Here is a 26492-nt window from a genome sequence, read left to right as displayed (position 1 = left end):
TAATATCCGTCCCCTCACCCACTTTTACCTCAGGCCCTCTCCCACCACTGATGTGCGGCCCCCAGAAGGTTGCCCATGAGGGAATGTGGCCCTCTGGTTGGAAAAGGTTCCCCATCTCTTCTCTAGATCCTTTCAGCAGGTCAATGATGGCTTCCTTGCCACGTTCTTTGAATTACTGCCACAACTCTTGGGCAAGTTATTCCGCAGGCCTCTTGTGCTTAAGATGGCATGGGATGATCTTACCGTTTTTCCTGCTTTGGAGTCAGCTATGACGAGTGTCTGCTTTTCTCTCCTGCCTCCAGCTATGCCAAAATGGGTGGAAAAACCCAAGGACAGCCAGCTAGAAGAGGGCAAGCCAGGATACCTCCACTGTCTCAGCAAATCGTCTCTGAAGCCCACAGTCAGCTGGTTTCGCAATGGCATCCCCATTTCAGAGGTAAGTGCTGAGGGGCTTTGTGGAACTGGCTCCCCAATTCTGCGGCTGCGTCTCCTTTATTGCTCTTTGCTTATATTTTAAGCAGTAAAAGGTAAAGGTAAAGGACCCCTGGACGGTTCAGTCCAAAGATGATGGCGCTCATCTCGCTTTTCAGGCTGAGGGAGCCGGCATTTGTCTGCAGACAGCTTTCATGGTCATGTGGCCAGCATGACTAAGCTGCTTCTGGCGCAACAGAACACTGTGACGGAAGCCAGAGCGCACAGAAATGCCATTTACCTTCCCGCCGCAGCGGTACCTATTTATCTACTTGCACTGGCATGCTTTTGAACTGCTAGGTTGACAGAGCAACAGGAGCTCACCTGGTCACAGGGATTCGAACCACCGACCTGATCGGCAAGCTGAAGAGGCTCAGTGGTTTAGACCACAGTGCCACCCACATCCCTACAAGTTGAAGCAGTCCATCCTCTCCCTGCCCCTACCCCATCCCAGTTCTCGTTTTACTGTTTCGGGGACAGGAGTAGAGGATTCTCAATTGTGCTGCAAGACAAACCTGCTGAATCAGGCGAGTGCCCCCATCCAAGTGGCCCCATTGGAGACCTGGGTACTGAGTGGTATATAAATTCAATAAATAATAATAATCTAGTACAGCCTTCTGGCTGACCAGCTTCCTGCAGGAAGCCTGAAAACGGACATGAGCACAACAGCACTCTGCTCACCTGTGATTCCCAGCAGCTGGGTGTCAGAGATATTATGCCTGTGTCTTAGGGATGTCTTTTTGTATGTGAGTATACATGCCTGTGGGGATGCGGGTGGCGCTGTGGGTTAAACCACAGAGCCTAGGGCTTGCTGATCAGAAGGTTGGTGCAATGCGGTGAGCTCCCGTTACTCGGTCCCAGCTCCTGCCAACCTAACAGTTCGAAAGCACGTCAAAGTGCAAGTAGATAAATAGGTACCACTCCGGCGGGAAGGTAAACGGCGTTTCCGTGTGCTGCTCTGGTTCACCAGAAGCGGCTTAGTCATGCTGGCCACATGACCCGGAAGCTGTATGCCGGCTCCCCTGGCCACTAAAGCGAGATGAGCGCTGCAACCCCAGAGTCAGTCACGACTGGACCTAATGGTCAGGGGTACCTTTACCTTTACCTTTATACATGCCTGCGTCCCGAAGTGTTTCAAGAAGGGGCGCATCGGTGCCCTCAAGAGAGCCCCCCCCATTACAGCACAATGAACCAACCCAATTAAACACGGCCATGTGGCCTCCAGTCAGAGCCGCCATTTTCCTTCTCTGTCTCTGTCTCTCTCTCTCTCTCTCTCTCTCTCTCTCTCTCTCTCTCTCTCTCGCACATGCTCATTTAAACCCTCGTTGTGTGGTCTTGCAGTTCAACAGCTGACTGTGTCCCGTGGCTGTCTATATATGTGCGTATGTATGCATATCAGGTTCCAACCGGCTTAATCCTATTATGCAATTAAATCCTTTTCATAAAAAAAAAAATACAACAAAAGGGAGACGGGCTCAAGCATCTGACACAGAACTAAAGAGGCTTTCATTTGCAGTCTCCTTTTTCAGTCCCCCCTTTCCCCTGTGAGATGCTTCTAGAAACAGGGCCCTGTTCTGGCTGTTGCAAACATGAGCCAACTAGAACCTCGTTGGTGGTGGAGACTTGACTGTGCTAGGTAGATAAAGGGGGCACTTGAGGTTCTTTTGAATTCTGCCCTGGGGCATTGGGGCTGGTGCCAGAGCCAGTTCTGCTACCTACAAAACAGACTTTTCACTTTCCTAGTTACACCTTTTAAGAAACAGAATTTTTTTAAAAATGGGGGGGGGGACTCTTCCAATTTTTATTTTTATTTAGTGGTTCTTTGCTATTCTTTTCCGAGGCAAATCAGGGATGCCCTAACTTGCTGGTGATTTATTTATATCGTAAATTTATTTACTGCTTGATTGTAGGGGGATGAGGACCCTTAAAAACAGCTTACAGAAAAGAGAAAACGGTGAAATTATCACAGAGAAATTTACAGCCGTGATTTCAAACGTACAGAAAGTTAAAACCGGAATGGAATGGACTAAAACAAATTAAAACTCATGCACAATTTCTAAACATCTGGGTAGGCTTGTCTGAATAAGAACAATAATTTGTAATAGTTTATGACTTGTACCCTACCCATCTGACTGTGTTGCCCCAGCCACTCTGGGTGGTTTGCAACAGAATGTGTAAAAAAAAAAGAAGCAAAAATGAGACACTGAGAACTTCCCAATAATTTATTATTGAATGCCATCAGCAGGCATCAAAAAGAATACAGGGAAGGCGCTTTCCTGATATCAATAGGCAGGGAGTTCCACAGTGTTGATGGTGCCACACTAAACGATCCAGTTCTTACAGATGCGGTGCAGTATTGTGTTGTGCCTGCAAAAGCGCCAATTCCACCGATCAAAGTGAACTTTTGGGGCTCTGAAAAGGCATAAGGGTAAAAATGAAGGTCCAGGTGTAGTCTCCGGCAACGGAAACGGAAGAAGTAGCCTGCACAAAAACCACCCCCTGGAATTGTTTCTTTTGACTTGGGGGACCTTAAAAGGCCTTTGTGCTCATCATATATTGGCCATTTCTGTACCTCTGGCAGGATTCCCGCTTTGAAATTGCCGAGAATGGGACGCTGCGGATTAACAACGTGGAAGTGTACGACGGGACAGTGTTCAAGTGTGTGAGCAGCACACCAGCCGGGAGCATTGAGGAGCAGGCTCGGGTGCACGTCCTCGGTATGTGACTCCTGTTGGGGGGGGAACTCTTCTTGTTTTCTGTGTGCATGTGCTACACAAAACAAATGCATGCGCTCACAATTCAGCTGGGATTCCTTCATTGCTAAATGACCCCTGGGAATCCCTTCCAACTATGAATCATTCGGTCAGCGTGCGTCTCCTGCTCCTGAAGAATTGGAGCCTTTTCAGGGCCTCGTGTGCCTGAGTCTGTGCCTCCCTCAAGTGCTAAACTGTCTTGTAAGGAGACCTAAGGATTCGTTGTTTTGTGTTTGATTACTGTGCTCATGTCTCCTTACCCGGGCATTTTAATTTCAGAAAAGCTGAAGTTCACCCCTACCCCTCAGCCTCAGCAGTGTGTCGAGTTTGATAAAGAGGTCACCGTCTCTTGCTCCGCCACAGGCCGGGAAAAGCCTGCAATCCAGTGGATTAAAACCGGTGAGGAGGAAATGTTCAGAATGTGCAATGGGCTTTGTATTGACAGGCCTTACTGCAAAAAAATGTCTCTGGGTGTTTGCCTTTTGCTTTGTGGAGAAGTGCAGGAGCTTTGCATTGGGTTTCTAAAATGTCCATTGTCCTTTGTTGACAATAGTTTCCCATCTCTGCAAAGCTAATCCTTCGCCAGGACATGGTAGGTCCTAGTCGGCTACTTGCGATCTGCTCCTGAGTTATCTTTCTACTCCTCTACCCAGACGGGAGCAGCCTGCCAGCCCGAGTCAGTCAGAATGCTGGAAACATGAGCTTTCGTAAAGTGACGAGGAGCGACGCCGGAAAGTATACTTGCATTGCTTCCAACGGCCCTCAGGGAGAGATCAGAGCGACCGTCCAGCTCACAGTGGCAGGTAAGCATTGGGTAGAAGAGGATTGTCTTTTTAAGCAGTGCTTGGCGACTTAAGAGGTCCGAGATCTGCCAGCCTGATTTTCTGAGGAGGCCTGTGGGGTGGTCAGTAGTCACTCTTGGTAAAATGTTGACATTTGGGTCAACACCACCAAAGAGGTGGGCTCCTGTTCATGGCTCTAGACACACTGCCCACCTGATAGCTCAGTCAGTAGAACATAAAACTCTTGATCTCGGGGTCGTGGGTTTGAGCCCCACATTGGGCTAAAGATTCCTTCATTGCAGGGGTTGGAATAGAGGACCCTTGCGGTCCCTTCCAACTCTACAATTCTGTGCTTCTGTGAGCCTTGTAATGCTGTTTTGTGTGTGTGTGTGTGTGTGTGTGAGAGAGAGAGAGAGAGAGAGACAGACAGACAGACAGACAGACAGACAGACAGACAGACAGACAGACAGACTAAGGCTGGGCAATACAGTGGTACCTCAGGTTACATATGCTTCAGGTTACATACGCTTCAGGTTACAGACTCCGCTAACCCAGAAATAGTGCTTCAGGTTAAAAAATTTGCTTCAGGATGAGAACAGAAATTGTGCTCCAGCGGCGTAGCGGCAGCAGGAGGCCCCATTAGCTAAAGTGGTGCTTCAGGTTAAGAACAGTTTCAGGTTAAGAACGGACCTCCAGAACGAATTAAGTACTTAACCTTAGGTACCACTGTATTTGGTTTTCAACATTTTGATATATCACCAGCTAGATATTGCGATGTACTGATAAATCGTAATATCAGAAATATGGATGGAACTATGTGGAGGTATTGGGTGGTGTCACAGGTTTCTCTTATAATTTTCGATTTTATACATTTCAATAATTTTGCAATCATTTTAACATTTCAAAACTCGACTTCCTACCCCCTCTTTTTGAGGTTCCTTAAATTTATTTTTTTATATTTTCTGCATATTCCATATTAATTTAATCATTTGTTCATCTACTTTAAATGTATACTCTTATAAAACTGCAGGTTATTACAATACAGTTGTACCTTGGAAGTCGAACGGAATCCGTTCTGGAAGTCCGTTTGACTTATGTTCAGAAACCAAAGCGTGGCTTCTGATTGGCTGCAGGAGCTTCCAATCAGTTGGAAGCTGCAGAAGCCCCGTCAGACATTCGGCTTCCAAAAGAAAGTTCAAAAACCAGAACAATCACTTCTAGTTTTCGGGAGCTGGAACGTTTGACTCCCAAGGCATTCGGGAGCCGAGGTACGACTGTAGTCCTGCCAATGTTCTTATCTGTTTACAGTTTCTTTGTAAATATTCAATAAACCAATTCCATTCTTTATAAAAAGTTTTGTAAAAAGTTGTATAGCTTTTTATAAAAAGTTATCTTGATTTCTTATTTTTCTGGTAAGTTTCGCCATTTCTGCATATTCCATAAGTTTTTGTATCCATTTTTTCGTCGGGACTTCTTTGAATTTTTGGACCGCTGTCGTACGGCTGGGTGATTTTTGCCGCTGTAGTAGGGCTGGGTGATACATCATCCCAAAACTGGTTTGAAGTCCATATCATGATGTCGGTTTCATAATTTTTGACCTGGTAATATATTGCGAATCATAACGCACGCGTGCGCGCACCCCCCCCCCATAGCACAGCCTTTTTCAGCAACTGGAAAAGCAGTATAAAGGTAAAGGGTTGCGGTGCTCATCTTGCCAGCATGACTAAGCCGCTTCTGGGGAACCAGAGCAGTGCACAGAAACACCGTTTACTTTCCAGCCGGAGCGGTACCTATTTATCTACTTGCACTTTGACGTGCTTTTGAACTGCTAGGTTGGCAGGAGCAGGGACCAAGCAACGGGAGCTCACCCCGTCATGGGGATTCGAACCACCGACCTTCTGATTGGCAAGTCCGAGGCTCTGTGGTTTAACCCACAGTGCCACCCACGTCCCGTATATAGACATTTAAATAAGTGGCTTAGTCGTCAGTGGGATTCTGCGACTTCTGGGGAGAGTGGCTCTCAGAACTGATGGTTGCCATCCATATCGATTTCCAACATGCTCCCAAACGTAATGTTCGCACCTGGGTGCAGCTGTCTTTCAGGCTTGCCTTTTCTTCTGGAAAAGAAAAAAGTGGCGAACCCTAATGTACCAAAACTTATACAATGATATGAAAAACAGCCACCAAACAATGAAGTTTCTTCCTTATTTTTAGTTTTCATAAGCTTTAAGCTGAAGCCAGAAGACACAACCGTCTACCCGGGACACACAGCCATGTTCCAGTGCCAAGCCGAAGGCGACCCGGCACCACAAATCCAGTGGAAAGGGAAGGACAGGATTCTGGAAGTCGACAAATTCGGGCCCAGGTAATGGTCTGTCCCTCCAAAAAATTCTCAATACCCCTATTGGGGAAAGGCATCCTTGCATTCACTAAGTTACACCACCAGTGCTGCTGTCCTGCTCACACAACAGACTTCTACTTGGATGATGGAACTTCTCCCTTCTGAAGCTCCCCAAGATCTGCTGCATAGGCTTTTCTTTTGGGGGGGTACATGGGGAGAGGAGAATGAAGGGAAGTCAACGTTGGACTCAACCCAGTGGACGTCCAAGTTACTTGTGTCTGTTGATTTCACAAAGTCTGCTCTTTCTTGTGTTTATATCCTGCCTTTATCCCAAGAAGCTCTAGGTGGTGCCCATACGTCTCCCCATTTTATCCTCACAACAGCAACAACCTTGTGAAGTAGGTTAGGCTTAAGAGTTAAGGGACTGGCCCAAGATCACCCAGCAAACTTCATGCCCGAGTGGGGATTTGAACTCTGGTCTCGCAGGTCCTGGTCCAGGCCTCTAACCGCTGCACCACCCTGGCTGCAGAGTATGATTTAGTTGTATTCAGCGCTTAACTTGTTCCTCCGTCGCCTCCTGCAACGAGCTTCTTGCATTCACCCGTTGCTTTATAGCAGGGCCTTGTCAACTTGAATTTCAAGTTCTGCTGCTGAAGAGAAGCATTTTTGCAGTAACTGTAGCTTAGTTGACCCAACCGTGTTGCCGTACTAAACCACATTAGAAACCTGTGTCTTGATGGTTCACCAAGTCCCTTGCCTGCTGTGTTTTTACGGAGAGGGAGGCTCTCTTCTGCAAGACAGGGGTCACCTCCAGGCCTCTTGAGTCCTCTGGCTGCACTTCTCCACAACCTTCTTCTTTTGTATATGTGCGTGGGAAGAGCATGGCACTCCCTAGCCCATGGCGCAGCTCTCTCCGGTTCCCGCACAGCCGAAGTGAACACAATAGGCAGGCAATTAAGGGATCATCCCTTTTGCTCTGAAGGGCATGCAGTAAGAACCAGCGTTTAGGGTTGATTAAAAAGCCAGGCAGACTCTTAACAAGAGCGTGCCTCAAAGTAATACATCGCTGTTGCAGTGGAAGGTAGGTGGAAGCACCCAGAGTGGAAGCACACTCCTGCTCAAAAGGATCGCTGGTAGCAGAGTGGGGAAAGGCTTTGGCCTAAAGCTTTGTAGGGTGGGAGGTGGAGGTCAGGGTGCACCAGTGGACTTGATCTGTTGGAAACCCCAGGGGTCAAATTTGGCCCTTGTCACTTTCCAGGCTACATCCCCCCACAACCAGTGATACCCTTCCACTGGCTCTTTTTTGCAGCCTCCTTGGGTGGGCGACACCTGGGATAGCTCAGTTGGTAGAGCACAGGACTCTTAATCTCTTCACCCTCATACCTACGGGACCGCCTCTCCCGGTATGCCCCACGGAGAGCCTCAAGGTCCATAAGTAGCAACACCCTAGTGGTCCCGGGCCCTAAGGAAGTTAGACTAGCTTCAACCAGAACCAGGGCCTTTTCAACACTGGCTCCGGCCTGGTGGAACGCTCTGCCTCATGAGACCAGGGCCCTGCAGGATCTGATTTCTTTCCGCAGGGCCTGTAAGACAGAGTTGTTCCGCCTGGCCTTTGGCTTGGAGTCAATTGGATTCCCTCCCCCTCTTTCTTTTTTCCTTTCTCCTCCTGTGATGAGGCTGCATTTTAATATTTTAATGTTTCAATATTTTAATTGTTGTATTTTAATCTTGTTTTTAAGTTGTATTCATTCAACTTGTTTTTATTATTGCTTCTTAGCCGCCCTGAGCCCTGCCTTGGCTGGGGAGGGTGGGATATAAATAAAAATTACTATTATTATTGTTATTAATCTGGGGGTTGTGGGTTTGAGCCCCGCGTTGGGCAAAAGATTCTTGTATTGCAGGGGGTTGGACTAGATGGCCCTTGGGTTCCCTTCCAACTCTACAATCCTATGATTGTATGTCTTTAGACGCCTGGCGAAAACATTCTTCTTTGCCCAGGCCTTTGGCCTTTGCAATATGAGTGGACTGTCGTCATGATTTTCTATTCTGATTTTATTATTTTTATTATTATGCTATGTCAATTATATTTTTGATGTTATAACTGCCCTGGGATCTTCGGGAAAAAGGCAGTATATAAATTGAATAACAGCCGTACCTTGGAAGTCGAACGGAATCTGTTCCGGAAGTCTGTTTGACTTCCAAAACGTTCGGAAACCAAAGCGTGGCTTCTGATTGGCTGCAGGAGGTTCCTGCAGCTAATCAGAAGCCACAGAAGCCTCGTCAGACGTTCGGCTTCCAAAAATAGTTCACAAACCAGAACAGTCACTTCCGGGTTTGCGGCATTCAGGAGCCAAAACATTCAAGAACTAAGCTGTTTGAAAACCAATGTACAACTGTATTATTATTATTGCTACTATAAGAAGAAGAAGAAGAAGAAGAAGAAGAAGAAGAAGAAGAAGAAGAAGAAGAAGAAGACGTAGTGATGCTAGTAGCAGGTGGTTGGCTTTGAGTCCACTAGAGCTGCTTCCCTAAATATGCCCTTCTGTGGTGCAGGTGTATTCTGTTTGCATAGAACCATTCTCTGGAGCTACCTAGGGCGGTTCTGCTTACTGCCCCCCCTTCTCGTCCGCTTCCTTTTGCAGGGTCCAAATTATGTCTAACAACTCTCTGGTAATCTATGATGTCACCAGTGAGGATTCCGGCAAGTACACGTGCATCGCCGGAAACAGCTGCAACATCAAGCATCACGAAGCTTTCCTCCACGTCGTGGGTAAGGGACGTTTGCATAATATTCCCGCTCAGCCACTTCACTCTGCAGAACTGGCACTGTTAAAGGCGCGCCACATACTACTCACTGCACATTTGTAAGAAATCAATCTTATAGTGCCTGTTGACCTTGGGAAGATCCTTTCACTGTAATCTTCTCTGCGGCTGCTAAAAACATCTTTCTTTAGGCAAGCCTACCCATTTATGTATACGTGTGGAATGCTGACATAGGCTTTAAATGTCTATGCCTAATAAAGTATCTTGATTGATTGAGTGAGTGAGTGAGTGAGTGAGTGACATAGGCTTTAATATGGTTTTTTAAAAAATTCATTGATTTCAGTTATTTTTGTTTTTTCCCCCAATTTTTTAATTAATTTTCACAAAATTATAAACAAACAAAACACACAAACAAACAAAAAATAATAATAACCTTATTGAACATTGTTATTAACATTGTTAAGTGACTTCCTCGCTTCCCCTTGGTTGAATTTCCATGGATATCCTTACAGCGGCTTTCCAAATCCTAATTCTTATAAACCTAACTTAGTTCATTAACATCCTTATATCTTTTCAATTCAAAATTGTACATGTTAAACATCACTTCTATAAATTCCTAAGCCAATGATTTCAGTTATTTTTGAATGTTTTAGAAGTTTTTTTTAAAAAAAAATCCATGTTATTGTTTTATTCTCTTTGCAAACTGCTCTTGGGGTTGTTTTTTAATTACAGACAAGCAACATACAAATTTTATGAAATAAGTGTCCATTTCAGAGTGGTCAGGCAAATGTGTTTGGGGTGCGAGAAAGTGACTCTGTTTTTTGGCAAGACATATTCCTCATACTTGTGGTTGAAAAGGAGAAGGGCAGAATATTCTTGTGTCTGCATACTATGACACTTAACAGCATCACTGGGTCGTAGCCACTATTGGACACAAAATACCCTACGCAGACTGGTTCTAGCAACATCTGAAAAGAACCATTCACCCTGCTCAAGAGGCAGCACATGCTGGCACAGCTGTCTTAATGAAGGGAAGGTTGTCGAGCTAATTCTGTACATTGCAAAGAAAAGTTAAGAGCATGCTTGGTTGTGGTATGTACTTTGGCATGTGGTGACCAGATGTGGCCGCTATGATGTGGAGGCAGCATCGCAGGCCTCTGTTTCATGTCATGCCCTCCTTCTTGCTTCCAGACAAACCAGTGACAGAAAGGGAGGGTGCACCAAGCAGCCACACTCCCTACAAGATGATCCAGACCATCGGGCTGTCCGTTGGAGCTGCTGTGGCGTACATCATCATTGTCCTGGGCCTCATGTTTTACTGCAAGAAGAGGAGGAAGGCGAACAGGCTGAAGAAGCAGCCGGAAGGGGAGGAACCAGAGATGGAGTGCTTGAACGGTAAGATGTTGGAACTTGAATCCCAGCCAGGAATGGGGAAACCTGCATTCAGCTTAGGCTTTCTGGGCCAAAAGATGAATGAATTATTCGTCTTCCGTTGTGGACAGATGCTTGGGCCTGCAATGGTTCCTTTTCAAGAAGGTAGCCTGAAGAACTGTCCAGTTGAGGTATAATAATAATAATAAATACTCTGGGTGGCTCCCAATTGAGTATTAAAAATGATACAGCATTAAATATTAAAACTTCCCTAAACAGGGCTGCCTTCAGATGTCTTTTAAAAATAAGATAGCTGCTTATTTCCTTGACATCTGATGGAAGGGTGTTCCACAGGGCGGGCGCCACTACCAAGAAGGCCCTCTGAAATCACGCGGTGGCAGCGGGAGGCCCCATTAGCTAAAGTGGTACCTCAGGTTAAGAACGGACCTCCAGAATGAATTAAGTTCTTAACCCGAGGTACCACTGTAGTTGTTTATTTCCTGGACATCTGAAGGGAGGGTGTTCCACAGGGCAGGCGCCACTACCAAGAAGGCCCTCTGCCTGGTTCCCTGTAACCTCACTTCTCGCAGTGACGGAACTGCCAGAAGGCCCTCGGAGCTGGACCTTAGTGTCCGGGCTGAACAATGGGGGTGGAGGTGTTCCTTCAGGTATACTGGGTCAAGGCCGTTTAGAGCTTTAAAGGTCAGCACCAACACTTTGAATTGTGCTCGGAAATGCACTGGGAGCTAATGCAGATCTCTCAGGACCGGCGCTCTCAGGACTGGCGGCCACTCCCAGTCACTAGTCTAGCTGCCGCATTCTGGATTAATTGCAGTTTCCAGGTCATCTTCAAAGGTAGCCCCACATAGAGCACATTGCAGTAGTCCAAGCAAGAGATAACTAGAGCATGCACCACTCTGGCGAGACAGTCTGCGGGCAGGTAGGGTCTCAGCCTGCGTACCACATGGAGCTGTTATCACACTGTGACAGAGCCTTCCCTCACTTGGGATGGTCCAAAGGATGTTGGACACCACAATTCCCAGCCAGTGCCAGCCAGCAGTTGTAGATTATGGGAGTTTTAGTGCAAAACACCTGGAGGACAGATGACTGGGAAGGCCAGTCTAGGGATTGTAGACAAAAACTAACATATCTCCAGGAGTTATTGAAAGATCTCAGATGTGACATTGCTCACCTCCTAACTTAATCTATAACTTGTACTCAAAATCTTCCTGGAAAGTAGATAACACTACTTGTTGTTGGGTTTGTTTTTTAATGGGGATCTGGGAAATTACAGGCAGTCAACTTAGCATCTGTCCTGGGTACCGTGTATTGGGAGAAAGTGGTATTAAAGATGGAATGATACAGAATATAGAAGTCTTGCTGAAGAAGTATTGGGTCCCGCAAAGCTGGTTCAGAGTTCTTTGAGAGTGTCAACAAGCGTGTGGGTAGATGTGATCTGGTCGCACATTTGGGCTTTCAAAATGTGCCTCACTGAAGGCTCCTAAGTAAACTTACGGGATAAAAGGGCAGGGTCTCTGAGGGATGAATAACTTACTAAAGAAACAAAGAATAGGAATAAACTGACACTCCCAGAATCGAGGGCTGCTGAGGACATGTGCTTCTTACCTTGTTAATAAGTTATTTGGAGATAGGGATGGGCAGTGAGGAGGTGACCAGATTTGCAGATGGCACTAGATTATTCAGAAAACACAAGGAGTCTGAGAAGAGCTCCAAAAGGACCTCTCAAAATTAGGTGAATAAGCAGCAAAATAAGCTCAAAATAATGCACATTGAGGCAAAAAATAATCCTAACTTCACACTTGCATCAATAGGATCTAAAGCATGCTGTTCTGTCACTTTTGTGGAGAGAAACTTAGCAAAGCACTTTTTTAAAACGGGAAGGAACTTCTATAAATTTGCTTTATTCAGAGAGGGCATGATTTTAAATTACTTTGGTGCTGATTTTAGTAGGTTTTTGTAACTTTCCCTCCCAACGCTGATAATAACCTGCAGGAAATAATGTAGCTGTGCAGGGAGGGGACTGTCTGCCTCTTTCTAAATTGCTATCTCCTGCCTTTTGAGATGTTTACAATGTCACCACAGCCTTTTCTGTGCAAGGCAAACTTCATCTGCCGGGCTCCTCTTGAGAATGCAGGAGCTACCCAGAATACTCTTATTAATCCGTCACTGCCGACTGCGGGTCCTGCCTGCTGCTTTGACTGCTGAGGGACTGTGATGAGTTCTGATCTCGACTACTGGAGGGTTATGAAATAACCACGAGGGGTATCCAGCAGGAGCCTCGAGTGATAGGCCAAACAGCAAGAGGGGCTAATCAAATTGCAGGAGCTGGAAGGCAGCCAGTTCTGTGCACTTAACAGGCCCCTCTGAATTCTGTGGCAGCATCGCCCTCTAGCGACCAAGGAAAGCCGCTCTGTAGGGAAAATGGACTATTCTGCCTTGAAATAGATCCCAAATTCTAGAAGGCTGTTTGTGTTGGGTCCTTGCTACAAAAACAGAGTTTTTTGGGGTGTGTCTGTGTGACACAGATAATGATCTGTCTTGTGGAATAGGTTTGATAGGTGAGTGGAGCAACACACCTGCCCAAGTCCCTTGCACAGTGCTTCACTAATCATAGTAATCATAATCCTAACCATAAAAATAAAAATACCCTGCCCATCTGGCTAGGTTTCCCCAGCCACTCTGGGCAGCTCCTAACAGAATATTAATAATAACAGTAAAAACATCAAACATTAAAAACTTCCCTAAACAGGGCATCCTTCAGATGTCTTCTTAAGTCAGATAGTTATTTATTTCCTTGACATCTGATGGGAGGTTGTTCCACAGGGCGGGCGCCACTACCAAGAAGGCCCTCTGCCTGGTTCCCTGTAACCTCACTTCTCGCAGGGAGGGAACCGCCAGAAGGCCCTCGGCACTGGACCTCAGTGAATGATGGGGGTGGAGACGCTCCTTCAGGTATACTGGGCCGACATCTAAAGGTCAGCATTTTAGATGTCGGGTGCTTGGGAAACACGTTTTGCCAACCCTATGCTTGGCAAAGCTGCTTTCTGCGGGGATCAGCTGCATGACTTGAGTTTCCCGTGGGGAACTCGGTTGCCCAGCTACATCCCTGCTGCCTTACATCTGATGTCACCTATGACATCAGGTGTGGGACAGGTTGGGGTGCTTTAAGGGCTAAATAGGGGGACTTCCGGGTTGACGCCTCCGGCAATGGCGGAACTCCTCCGATCGGGAGGAACTTGCTCCGTGAAAAGCAGGGTCTGACCGCCACGGCGAAGGCGGAGACCCACAGAAATCACAGACGGGAGAAGCCTGTGAACTTGGAATTCGGCTGGCACCTCTTGCGCCTCCCCTGCTCGCGGGGAAACCCTGTTTTGGGGATCTGGAGCGACGTGGGGTGAGTGGCGAGGTGCTTTGAATCAACTGCTTCTTTTACGGAGTGAAGCCGCATTGCTGTTGCAGGAGAGCGCTGACTTTTTCCTGTGGACAATTGGACTTTAAACTACCCGTGAGTAGACTGGAAAATTTGGATCTTCAAATATTCTAATTTGGCAAAGTAGCGGGAAGGCTCTAAACAGGAAGTCCGCCTCCCGTTTTTGTAAATAGATTGAAGCAAAGGCGTTACAAACTAAAGTCTCTGAAAGTTTTTGGATAAAGGATTAAAATTCCACTGGTTAAAAATATCAAACCCCCCTTGGAAGCAGGAGAAGAGGGGGGAAGCCGTGGACCTAGGGAGAACCTGCAGGAGAGAGGGAAAAGTAAACTACCACTGCTCTGAACCTGGGGACGGTCTGCCTGATGACGTTTGGGGAAGGTTCACTGACAGAATGGATTTGACAGATACTTAAAATTAGAAAGATACTGTTTCCATTGATCTCTTCTGAGTTTATTAAAGGGTGAAAAATAACTGAAAATCGAAACTGTTTCTGTGACTGAAAGAACTGATACAATTTGAAACTGCTTCCCTCTAGAGGGAGCATGTGAAACTGTTACAGGAGTGTAACAGGGTAAACTCCAGCTGCAAGATAAAGTTTCTGAGAATCAGAGATTGACCTTGGACTATTCAAAATGCTGATAGGAGAAGGTATTGTGACTGCATTACTCAAAATAAATCATTCACTTGAACAGCTGCACAAAAATGTAGATGACATGATCTTCAAACTTGACAGCCGGGAACAGAAAGTGACTAACTTGAATCAAAAAGCAAGCAACAACATGGACTTGGTACAGGAAAATATCTTGGCAAGACAAATGGTGGAGGAAAAGGAGAAAGATTCCGTTTTGAAACTTAAAGTAATTCAAGAAGGATCCTCAGTTCTACAGAGGCAAATCGAGGATTACAAATGGAGGCCCTGCATGATTGATTTTAGCAAAAACCAGAGCTTGAGGATGGGACCCTAGCTTGGACTGAAGAACGAAAGTTGGAAAGACCCCTTTATCCAGGGATTAACTGACATCTGGGACATGGGTTGGGGCCTGGAGGAGCTTGAAGCTGTGGGGGCCTATGGACTTGGAGGAATCCTGAAATACGTTCTGAAATACCCTATGGACCTTAGTTTCAAGTATGGAAATTTGGCTGAGCTGTTCAGAAGGAACAAAAGTTCTGTTTGGTTGGAGTTTTCCCGAGATTTGCTCCTGAGCATCAAAGAATATGAAGAAGATCCACAGAAGGGACTTGGAAAAGCATTAAGAGCCTCGGACATAAGATCTCCAGGTTGATGGAATATATGGATTTGACAGAAAGGACTGGCAGAATCCAAAACCAGGGAGAGGAGAGGGTGGAGGAAGATTGGGAAGCTAAAGCTTATATTTAGAAATTTTGCAAAATTAATGACTGTTAGAAAAATCGTGGAATGTTATTATATGGATTTAGTAGAAATGTTAGAAGAAGTTAAGAATAGATGAGTAATTTAGTTTTAAAGGGAAATAAGGTTAAAAAATATGTTATTTACAAGACGATAAAAAACAGAGAAAGATGGAAAGGATTTGCTGAAATAATTAGAAGAATGGGAATACAAAAAGGGAGATGTGAGGAAGTCGAGGAAACAAGGAAATGAAGGATAGAATATGGAAAAGGAGAGATGTATTTTAAACTGTTTTGTTTAGATTTATTTATTTGTTTAGCTTAATGGGATTGGGTTGGGGTTTATATTATTTGTATACTGTATTGTATTGTGGTGTTTTTTCATTTTGTTTGTTTGTTTGTTTTTTTCTTTCTTCGTTTGTCTTTAAATTTTCTCTTTTCTTCTTTTTCTGTAATCTTTAAAAGCAATAAATATTATTTTTTTAAAAAATAAGGGCTAAATAGGGACCCAAGCCAGGGCCAGATTTGGCTTGCGGGCTGAAGGTTCCTCACCCCTGCCCTTGGGAATCCATGGAGGAGTTTTTGCCTTCTCGTTCCCCTCTGCATTCACCCCACAGTGTTTCAGCTGCTCAGAGCTCTTCGGTTGCAATTAGCAGCTGCACAGCAGAACAGCGACTAGCCTCCTTTTATGGGGCTGCTGGGAACCGGGCTCCCCTGAAATGCACTTTGCAATCAATGCTTTTGTTTCCGGAGGCTCGTTAGCGCGGAGTTTGCGATCCCCAGGAAGCGTTCCAATTCTTAGAAGCGGTCCTTTTTGACAAACCCGTTTCTCTTTCCAGGGGGCACTCTGCTGCAGAATGGCCAGACCACCGCTGAGATTCAGGAAGAAGTGGCCCTGACCAATCTTGGCAGCGGCTCTGCGGTCAGCAAGAGGCACAGCGCCAGCGACAAGATGCATTTTCCCCGCACTAACTTGCAGACAATCACTACCTTAGGTAATGCTGCATAGCAACAATGTTAGTTTCTTTTTGCCACGGTGCAGTGCTTTGGAGTCACAAGACTCTGTTTTGCATTCCACACATTCCAGGCTGTTGGATTTCAGACAGGAGATGGATGTGATGCTACTGGTTTCCTGTTCCTTTGTTTTGTTCTGTTGCTCTCTGCTTTCACAGAGAGAGGATGTATTTCTTTTCTGTCTGCATAGCTTAGTAATAAAACCTAGCAATGTAGCCCAAACTTCTCATCTCTTCCCTGTGCTGGAAACTCTGCTGAATGGGGGATGTGCCTGGAGCCTTATCAGAGGCTCAGGTCGTTAATTATCATCGGAGGGCGATTCCGGAAGAGTCATTCTATCGAACGCAGATTCCGACAAACAATCCTGCTTTCCATTTGCTTGCTGGTGACCTCAACCTATTTCCCCTAGAGTTTGACCACTCGACATTTGCTTTCCATCACTTAACTAACACCGCACACTATAGGTGTAAAGTATCATGTAGCTATTTGGGACCATGGGTAAATAGGTCAACGGTATTCCGTTCAGGACATACGAAGGTCTTGTGCAGTACATTGTGTTGGTTTATCTCCCCACTTGCCATGAGAACAGCAGCAAAGGTTGTCCTCTTCCTCCAGGGAAGGGCGAGTTTGGAGAAGTCTTCCTGGCCAAGGCAAAAGGCATCGAGGACAACGAAACCGAAGTGCTTGTTTTGGTCAAGAGCCTTCAAACGAGGGATGAGCAGCTGCAGCTGGACTTCAGGCGAGAGTTCGAGATGTTTGGCAAGCTGAACCACAACAATGTGGTGCGGTTGCTGGGCCTTTGCCGGGAAGCTGAGCCTCACTATATGGTTCTGGAATATGTGGATCTGGTAAGAAGTCCCTCTGGGACTGTCAAATCTTTGTGGGAGCTTTATGGCAGGTAGCCTGGCCTTGAAATTGGGCCAACATCTCCCCCCTGCCAAAGGCGTTTTACTGAGGCCCAGCATAGTGTGGTGGTTATAAGGCCTTAGGAGACCAGGGTTGAAATGCCCATTCAGCCACGAAGCTGGTTGGGTGATGTGGAGCCAGTCACAGTCTCTTTTAAGTCCGACCTGCCTTGCAGGAGGTGAACCACATACAACACCTTGATTTCCTTTGTGGTATAATTGAAAATTCAGGGACGCGGGTGGCGCTGTGGGTTAAACCACAGAGCCTAGGACTTGCCGATCAGAAGGTCAGCGGTTCGAATCCCCGCGACGGGGTGAGCTCCCGTTGCTCGGTCCCTGCTCCTGCCAACCTAGCAGTTCGAAAGCACGTCAAAGTGCAAGTAGATAAATAGGTACTGCTCCAGCGGGAAGGTAAACGGTGTTTCCATGCGCTGCTCTGGTTCGCCAGAAGCGGCTTAGTCATGCTGACCACATGCCCCGGAAGCTGTACGCCGGCTCCCTCAGCCAATAAAGCGAGATGAGTGCCACAACCCCAGAGTCGGCCACGACTGGACCTAACGGTCAGGGGTCCCTTTACCTTTATAATTGAAATAAATAGATTATACTTTGACTGATGCTGAAAGGCCCGTTGACTAAGGGAATTGCCATAATGAAAACAGTGGGGTGCTCCTAGGATACTGCCGACAATTGAAGGTCTTGGATAAAGCAGGATATGCCTGCTTGTTAGACATCTCTTCGAGAGGCAGATGAACATTGGGTGGCCCTTAACTGCTTTCTAGTTGGGGGGCAAACGCCAGCAGCTTATGTAGAAACACCAGCTGTTTGCATTGGAGGTGACTGCATAGATTTCAGTCTCCGAAATGGATGGAGTGACGAGGGAGTCTGGATTCTATACAGGGCTATATTACTTTGTAAGTGAAGGGAATGTATATATAATCATTCACCCACTTTTGAAAGTTTCCTGAATATAGCAGTGAGATAAATGATTGCAAAGCAAATGAGAGGAGGAGGAGGAGGAATACCATGATGTTAATGGAAGATAATATTTGGGTTTGTAGGGGGTATTCCAGATTATATATGAATATAGAAACATGGGACACTATTTTATCCCGAGCCCAGACCATTGATCCATCTTATCTTAACACTGTCTCCATGGACTGGCATCATCTCTCTGGGTTTTCTGGCAAAGGACTTCTCCTGCCCTAACTTGAGATGCCAGGTGCTCACACCTGAGACCACCTGCATGTGAAGCAGAGATAGTTGCAGCCACATGGAAGGAATCTCTCTCACTCACACACTCGGTTGGTTTTGTGCTCTCTTGGTAGCACCAGAGAAGACGCTGCCGCTTTTGCCTGGGCAGATGAGGCCATCCCTGTCGTCCTTCCTGCCTTTTGGTACTTTATGTGTGCAGTTCTGAAAACAGCAACTTCCTTTTCTTTCCCTTGCAGGGAGATCTGAAGCAGTTCCTCCGGATTTCCAGGACTAAAGATGAGAAGCTCAAGCCGCAGCCCATCAGCACCAAGCAGAAGGTGAAGTGGGAACTTTGCACCACCAATTTCCCCTGGGGGAACTTTGCACCAATTTCCCTGAGGCAGTTTTATGCTTCAGCTGACAGCCCAGGGAGGAAGGAAGAAGGTGCAGCCTCCTTCCTGGGGGCCAACCATGATATAATTCAGCGGTTTTGGTCTAAATGGTTGGCATGACATATAGGCTACAACCTTAAATCCCCCTTCCAATCCAGGTGTATTTTATTAATGAAATTACTCAACTGCCCTTCACCGCAGGGTCCCAGGGTGGGTTACAACAATAGAATCTACTATTATAAAAAACCAGATAAAACTATTACAGTGGTACCTCGGGTTACATACGCTTCAGGTTTCAGACTCCGCTAACCCAGAAATATTACCTCGGGTTAAAAAGTTTGCTTCAGGATGAGAACAGAAATCGGGCTCCGGCGACACGGCAGCAGCAGGAGGCCCCATTAGCTAAAGTGGTGCTTCAGGTTAAGAACCGTTTCAGGTTTAGAACGTACCTCCGGAACGAATTAAGTATTTAACCCGAGGAACCACTGTACAATGAGAAAACACATAAAGCAGTGTTTTCTTTATATACATTTTTATTAATTTTTTAACATATCATTTCCAACAGTCATTTAACATAACTTCTTATCTTATACAATGTTTTAGACTTCTGTCAACAACCTCTGAAGATTTCCCGTTCTTTATCACTTATTCTGCATTTCTGAATTTCTCTATTACTTTTAATTATCATTAACTAATAATTCTCTTCATAATCTTCCTTGCAGTATTTCATATTATCCTCCTTACAGAACTTCTTGCAGTCCTACTAGCGTAATCTGCTTATTACAATTGCTTTTCAAATAGTTCAGATATTTACTCCAGTCTTCTAAGAATCTCTGGTCCCGCAGGTTTTGAATCCTTCCTGTTAATTTATCTAATTCTTCATAGTCCATTAATTTCATTTGCCATTCTTCTTTTGTCGGTAATTCTTCTTGCTTCCATTTTTGTGCCAAATAAAGCAGTGGCTTTCAACCGGTGTGCTGTGGCACCCTGGGGTGCCTTGAATGATGGCCAGGGGTGCCACATGCAACACTGGCCTCTGTCCCTCTTTCCTTCCCTCCCTTCTCTGATGCCCTCTCACATCTCTTCCTCCCAAAGGTTTGCACAGCTGTTTGTTGCAGCAGCCCTGGCTACAAGCTCCACAGGTGAATGATGCCTCTGGGGCTGGCCAGGGGGTGCTCCCCAGGCCTCTGTGGGGCAGTGTGAGGAGGCAGCCCTCTCTCTGGCAGCTCAGAGACCAGGGCGGCAGCTGCGGCTGCCCAGAGGACTCCCAAGGAGAGCGAAGAGGAGAGGAGGCTGAGGGAACACTCCACAAGGGAGAGGGTTCGAAAAAGGGCGGGAGGCTGCAGGCAGGGGCGACGGAACTGGATGACTCCTGAGCCCCACAGTTGTGGCCACAGAAAGAATGTACAATGGTATTTTGGGGTACAGACGCTTCAGGTTATAGACGCTTCAGGTTACAGACTCCGCTAACCCAGAAATAGTACCTCAGGTTAAGAACTTTGCTTCAGGATGAGAACAGAAATCGCGCTGTGGCAGCGGGAGGCCCCATTAGCTAAAGTGGTGCTTCAGGTTAAGAACAGTTTCAGGTTAAGAACGGGCCTCCAGAACGAATTAAGTTCTTAACCCGAGGTACCACTGCAGTTGGTCAAGGGTGCCGTGGGCCCAAAAAGGTTGAAAACCTCTGGCATAAAGCATTCCAGGTGACTTGATTACGCTTTTACAGAGCTGGTCTTTTTTCAAACAGGTGTCCTTCTGCTGCCAGGTGGCCCTGGGGATGGAGCACATGTCCAACAGCAGATTTGTGCACAAAGACCTGGCAGCTCGGAACTGCCTTGTCAGCGCACAAAGGCAGGTGAAGGTCTCCAGCCTGAGCCTCAGCAAGGATGTTTACAGCAGGTAAATAGAGACTGCTGCACCTCCATTGGCCAGTCTGAACGCGGCACACTTGGGGGTTTTTAGGGGCCAGTGAACTCACCTGTCCTTTTGCTTCCTCACGAGCAGCGAGTACTATCACTACCACCAAGCCAGGATCCCTCTTCGCTGGATGCCCCCTGAAGCCGTCTTGGAAGATGAGTTCTCCACCAAGTCTGACGTCTGGTCCTTTGGGGTCGTCATGTGGGAAATATTCACCCTGGGGGATATGCCCCATTCCAAGCTGGCGGATGAAGAGGTGCTGTCAGGTACGTACGTCCCCACTGGTGCCTATTCACCGGGCTTAATAATAATAATAATAATAATAATAATAATAATAATAATAAGAAGTTTATTATTTATAGCCCGCCCATCTGGCTGGGTTTCCCCAGTCACTCTGGGTGGCTCTCAACAGAATATTAAAAACACTCAGAGCTGGACCTCAGTGTCTGGGCTGAACCATGGGGGTGGAGACGCTCCTTCAGGTATACTGGACCGAGGCCGTTTAGGGCTTTAAAGGTCAGCACCAACACTTTGAATTGTCCTCAGAAATGTACTGGAAGCCAATGTAGGTCTTTCAGGACCGGTGTTATGTGGTCTCAGCGGCCGCTCCTAGTCACCAGTCTGGCTGCCACATTTTGGATTAATTGCAGTTTCCGGGTAGCCCCATGTAGAGAGCATCGCAGTGGTCCAAGCGGGAGATAACCAGAGTACACACCACTCTGCAGTTCTTTGAAATTACTGTAACCTTTACAAGAGTCTCAGTGCTGAGTTCCAGTAGTGTGTGCTCCTTGCTAAGGGCTGGGCCAGCCGTCCCCTGTGTCCTCAGCCTCCTCTTTTTCTCTCTTTAGGTTTACAGTCTGGGAAGATGAAGCTTCCCCACCCAGAGGGCTGCCCCTCTAAGCTCTACAAGGTGATGCAGCGCTGCTGGGCTCCCAGCCCGAAGGACCGCCCGTCTTTCAGCGAGATCGCCAACATGCTGGGAGAGAACCCGTCCGAAAGCAAGGCCTGAGCAGGGAGGTGCTGCCCACCCTCCTCTAGCCGGGGTTGGGACACAGCGGGAGCCTGGCTTTTGGCATTTTGACTGTTACAGACTCCTCAAACCGGGACCTAAGAGTCGAAACCCAAAGGGACCACGGGATTTTTACACGCAGCGCCCACGCGGAGGGTCACAGACGCAGCGCTCCCGAAGGCCTCAAGGCCTCTTTTTTTTCTACCAGGCCCACGCACCCCTGTTCCCTTGCGCCCAACCAGACTGCGTTCATCCAGGCTCTACCTCCGATAATCCGCAGGGCTAGTTGGAAACAACGACGTCCCAGAGATGAAGGGGAATCTGGGAGCTGCCGCGGGCCAGTCACAAAGAGAGAGTCTCTGTGGTGATTCCTCTGTCTCAGGACATCTATCCTTTTCTCCCTCCCCTTGAACAAAACCCCTTTGGGGAATCCTTTTAGCGAAAAGCACAGCCAGGTTCCTTCCAGGAGCTAGAAAGTGTCTTAACATTGGGGGGGGGGAGGTAGAGTGGAGCATGCTGGGGGCTTTTCTGTGCTGCTGTGCAGCCCACAAGGTTGTTTTTTTTTGGGGGGGGGAGCACTGGGAAGAAATCTAAAGTAAGCCCTGAGCAACGCCCAGGGGGAGGCTGTCTGCTTCTGTATTTACAGCAAAACCGTGTCCCAGCGCCTGCCCTGGTACACCTTGTGGGTTTGGCATTTCTTGCTTCCTTGATTTATATTTCTCAGTGCAATGGGTTCAGCAGCAGGTACTCCCAACTCTGCGCTTCAGTCATTTTCGAACACCTCCTTCCCCAACCTTATGCCATATCAGTTGAGCTGACCTAGGAGGCTTTGGAAGGCAACCAGCCCCAGCCCCACTCCCTGGGCTGTACGCCTTATCTGAACAGGGTCCAGCAGCCTTTTTGTGTGGCCATATTATCCCCGCCATTTTCTTGGGAGGTTGCCCCCTTCCCCCTTGCACAGAATCTGGTGTCCCGCCCACACTGGAAAGGAGACACCCCCCCCTCCTTGCCCGTCACACACAGTCCTTTTCTTTCATCTGGCGAGGAACCTGTATATTTATTAAGCAGTCCTTCCACCTCTCTTCTCCTCGTGTCGTCCATCTTGTCAGGCCTTCTGGCACCTCCCTGCGTATCCAAAAAAACAGAGCAAAGAACACTTAAGTGCCTGGCATATGAAGGAGATTTTTCACTAGCTTTCCTGACTATCCAATGCCGCCTTTTTATATGATTATTTGGGGCAATGTTTGTTTTCCTTTTCTTTCTTACGTTTTTTTTTTAAAAAAGTTGACACCTCTCAGCCTTAGTAATTTTTTTATATATATTATTACTGGAATTGCAGCCTAGAGTCATTTTTTTTTTAGTTTCAGTTTGCTTAAGCGGAGGGGTAGAACAGCCAACAGGTGTTCTTTTTTAAAAACAAATAATATGCTGCTCTCAATAAAGAGTCCCTCACTTTTTGAAAAAACCCATAAGACCAGTCCTGTATTGCTTTTCTTTGCTTCCTCCCCACCCACCCTTCCCCCCCAGGTGGATCCTGCTGTCAAGAATAAAGTTATATTTTATTTGAGGCTCCAAGGAAGTCTGGTTGGGTGGAAACTCTCAGCTTCCACAAAGCGACCAGGAATCACTGTGTTATTTGGCAAGACGCAAAGAGCACTGTTCATCTCCTCATCTGCAACATACCTTTAGTTACCAAATCTGTTTGTTTGTTGAAATTAAAGCGTTGTCTCTATCGGGGAAGGGCCATAATACAGTGCTAGAGCATTTCCTTTGCGTGCGAAAGGTCCTAGGGTTGATCTCTGGCATATGCAGGGAGGCCTGGAGAGTCACTTACCTGAAACCTTAGAGAACAGCTTCCGGTAGGCAATACTAAGCCAGGTGGCCCATTGGGTCTGACTCCTCCAAGATGCAAGGAAAGAGATTCTGACGAAACATCAAGAAGAACTTTCTGACGGTAAGAACGGTTAGATAGTGGAACCGACTCCCTCGGGAGGTGTTGGGTTCTCCTTAGAGGTTTTCAAACAGGCTGGATTGCCATTTCTTGGGGATTCTTTAGCAGCGATTGCAAGGGGTTGGACTAGATGGCCCTCAGGATCCCTTACTGTTCTTTTCGCTCAGGTTTATCTGCGGAAGATCAGGAGGGAGAATGTTGCCTTTCGCAGCTTGTAAGGGATATATATCACTGCGCAGCCTTCTCTTGACGACAGAATACACAAAGAGATTAGTTTTAAAATTCAGGAATCAGAAATGAAGTTCTTTTCTAACGTCAAAGCATGTTACCAATAAAGCATATTTTTAGAGCAATTCATTTCATTCCCTGGACATTTTCAAATGAAGAACTGAATGCATTAGTACAGATTGTACATATGCAAAGTGCCTTTCTAGATGTGGTTGGGCGAGCCATAAAAAGTTTTATCAAATCCTCTCCCACAAGGCAGAACTATCCCCTCTTATCTCCACCTCTCCCCAAAACACAGATTAACCTACATAATCAATTGAGACTACCATTATTTCTCTATAAACTTCAATTCAGCTGCGCGGTTCCAAATTTGGGATCTGCGTCGTCTGAATAAATCGGCTCTACCGTTTTCTATCACTAGTTAGCATGGAACCAGGAAGATAATAGTACCATGGAAATCTCTAGTTTCTTATGTTGTCAACCACCCTGAGATCTGCGTTTGAAGGGTGGTATACAAATTTAATTAATAATAAAAATTGGTATTGTATTAGATTTTTTTTTCTTTTAAAAACCACATAAAAAGCTAGCAGGCACACCAACTCCTAGGGGCCAAGGCTGAGGCGGTTTCGCCACCCCCAATGTATTTTTTGAAGTGGCTGGCCCCCCTCAATATTCAGGGGGGCGGGTTCGTCTCTGCCCCCTGGCTCCTCGCAGTGTCGCGTGCATGACGTCACTGAAAGACAGTGGCTGTCCCAAGGTTGCCCAGTGAGCTTCATGGCTGGGGGATTTGAACCTGGATCTCCCCAGTCCTAGCCAAATTGCCACACCAGACTGTCTCTCACATACAACAAGAGGTGCAGCTACCAAGAAGACCGCGTCTCGAGCAGCCACACACTTTACCTCAGGCAGCAGACTTTGATAGGTGCATGACAAGATTTATTCAATCCACTCCAAGAGAACTCCGATAATGTTATTCCTGCTCTGGAAACGTTTGGGCTAAAAGTACACACCGTACCAGTTTTAAACCCTTTTAAAAATATGTCGTTACAAATTCCTCATAGCAGCTTCAGTTTAATTCCTCTAATCCCAGATTTTTGACAGCGGCAACAAAAGCCTTAACTTTCCTCTGAAATCCATGGAGAGAGAGGAAGCACAGATGGAGCTAACTTAAGAAGGGAAATCCAGAGACTCAAAACACACCAGCAGAGAAGGCCCTGCTATATTTAGGGCAAAACTGAGCACAGGGATGATTGTCAGGCATTTGGAAGGGGCTGTGCAAGGGACTTTGATGGATGTCAATCACCTAGTGCCGGCAGAAAGGGCCGATACAGCAGGCCAATAAGTCCCCAGCCTTTGCCCTCTTGCAGCAAGAACACAACAACAAAAACAACAACACTGACGTTTTGAGGTTTGGAAAGTTGTTAGGAAAATGCATCAAAATATTTTGGATGAATGAATGGCTAGTGGGAAGACTTTTTAACCACCCCACAAGCATATTGGGGTGGATGCTAATTGCTGTTTTAACTGTCCTATAAGCCAGAACAAATGTTCAGACCAGATATAGTCTAATGATTGTGTAAACCCCTTTGCTACAACAGCTCCACCGGCTGCTGGCTTATTTCCAGGCACAATTAGAAGTTCTGGTTATGACTTACATGGCTTAGATCCAAGCTATCTGGAAGACCGTATCCCCTCATAAGAACTTACTCTGGTTTTGAGATCTTTGGGAGTGGTCCTTCTGTTCCACCACCCTCGCAAGCGTGCTTGGTAGGGATGTGGGAGAGAGCCTTCTTGGTGGTAGCTCCCAGATTGTGGAACTTCCTCCCTAGAGAAGCTAGACTGGCTCCCTCCTTGCTGTCCTACCAGCAGGTGAAGACATTCTATTAAGACTATGTTTAATGAGGGGGTTGGTGCCATGCAGTTTCTAATGTAATTGATTGTATGGTGTTAATAGATGATGATAGATAGATTAGATAGATAGATAGATAGATAGATAGATAGATAGATAGATATAGATTTAGATTTAATTCTTTCAGTGTTTAATTGCTTTTTAATTATTATTTTCTATGTTTTTAGCAGCTCTTGTTTTTATCTGTAAGCCGTCCTGAGTCCCGTCAGGGGAAAATGAGGGTATGAGTAAGTGTACAATAAAAACAACTATAATAAGCTTTGTATTATAAGCAAATCAGGATGGCCTAAATTAACAAGTTGTCTGGAGGAGCCCCATGAGGGCAGAAACTTTAAAAAAACAAGAAAGAAGCTGCTGAGATTCTTAGGATGCTGCGCTTAATAGTTTTAACTTCTTCCAGGTGATTTTTCTTCAATTTGCAGTGTTGCGCTGGGAGAAGAGAAAACCCAAAAACTTGTTCTTTTCTTTTTTATAAATGCTGCATTTCAGTTATTTTCTACATAGCTTTATTTGACCTCTGATTCATATAAGCAAGCCCAGAGGCAACTATTTTCACTGAGTCTTACCTTTTGGGTAGCATTCCTACAATCACCACTGGAGAGCACTGTGTTGTAGGAGAACACCTGGTCTAGGGAAGTTCTCTAGGACAGCTTGTTATAATTGAGAATTTATCCTG

The 26492-nt window shown here is 46.3% G+C and overlaps 1 protein-coding gene and 1 long non-coding RNA gene across 2 annotated transcripts in view; one reads left to right on the top strand and one right to left on the bottom strand.

Annotated features, from left to right (window-relative positions):
* PTK7 (protein tyrosine kinase 7 (inactive)) overlaps positions 1-23193 on the top strand; it is a 110571-nt gene extending 87378 nt beyond the window's left edge. Inside the window, exons 8-20 of the mRNA XM_083604978.1 lie at positions 303-436; positions 3053-3188; positions 3504-3623; positions 3878-4027; positions 6221-6371; positions 8990-9117; positions 10302-10505; positions 16143-16298; positions 16933-17165; positions 18671-18751; positions 20550-20701; positions 20807-20985; positions 21568-23193. Coding sequence (XP_083461104.1) covers positions 303-436; positions 3053-3188; positions 3504-3623; positions 3878-4027; positions 6221-6371; positions 8990-9117; positions 10302-10505; positions 16143-16298; positions 16933-17165; positions 18671-18751; positions 20550-20701; positions 20807-20985; positions 21568-21728 — 1985 coding nt within the window. The 3' untranslated portion in view covers positions 21729-23193. The remainder of the gene's footprint in view (positions 1-302; positions 437-3052; positions 3189-3503; positions 3624-3877; positions 4028-6220; positions 6372-8989; positions 9118-10301; positions 10506-16142; positions 16299-16932; positions 17166-18670; positions 18752-20549; positions 20702-20806; positions 20986-21567) is intronic.
* Positions 22298-24427, bottom strand: LOC310758927. The gene is made up of 2 exons (XR_014546104.1): positions 23662-24427; positions 22298-23627 (listed from the first exon to the last, which is right to left on the bottom strand). It is a non-coding gene; the product is annotated as an uncharacterized lncRNA (long non-coding RNA).
* Positions 24428-26492: the final 2065 nt, after the last annotated feature.

This window comes from Podarcis filfolensis (assembly GCF_964270895.1).
Source record: "Podarcis filfolensis genome assembly, chromosome: 3".
NCBI lineage: Eukaryota > Metazoa > Chordata > Lepidosauria > Squamata > Lacertidae > Podarcis > Podarcis filfolensis.
The sequence above is the reverse complement of the archived record's forward strand: the minus strand, read 5'-3'. Positions and strand labels throughout refer to the sequence as shown.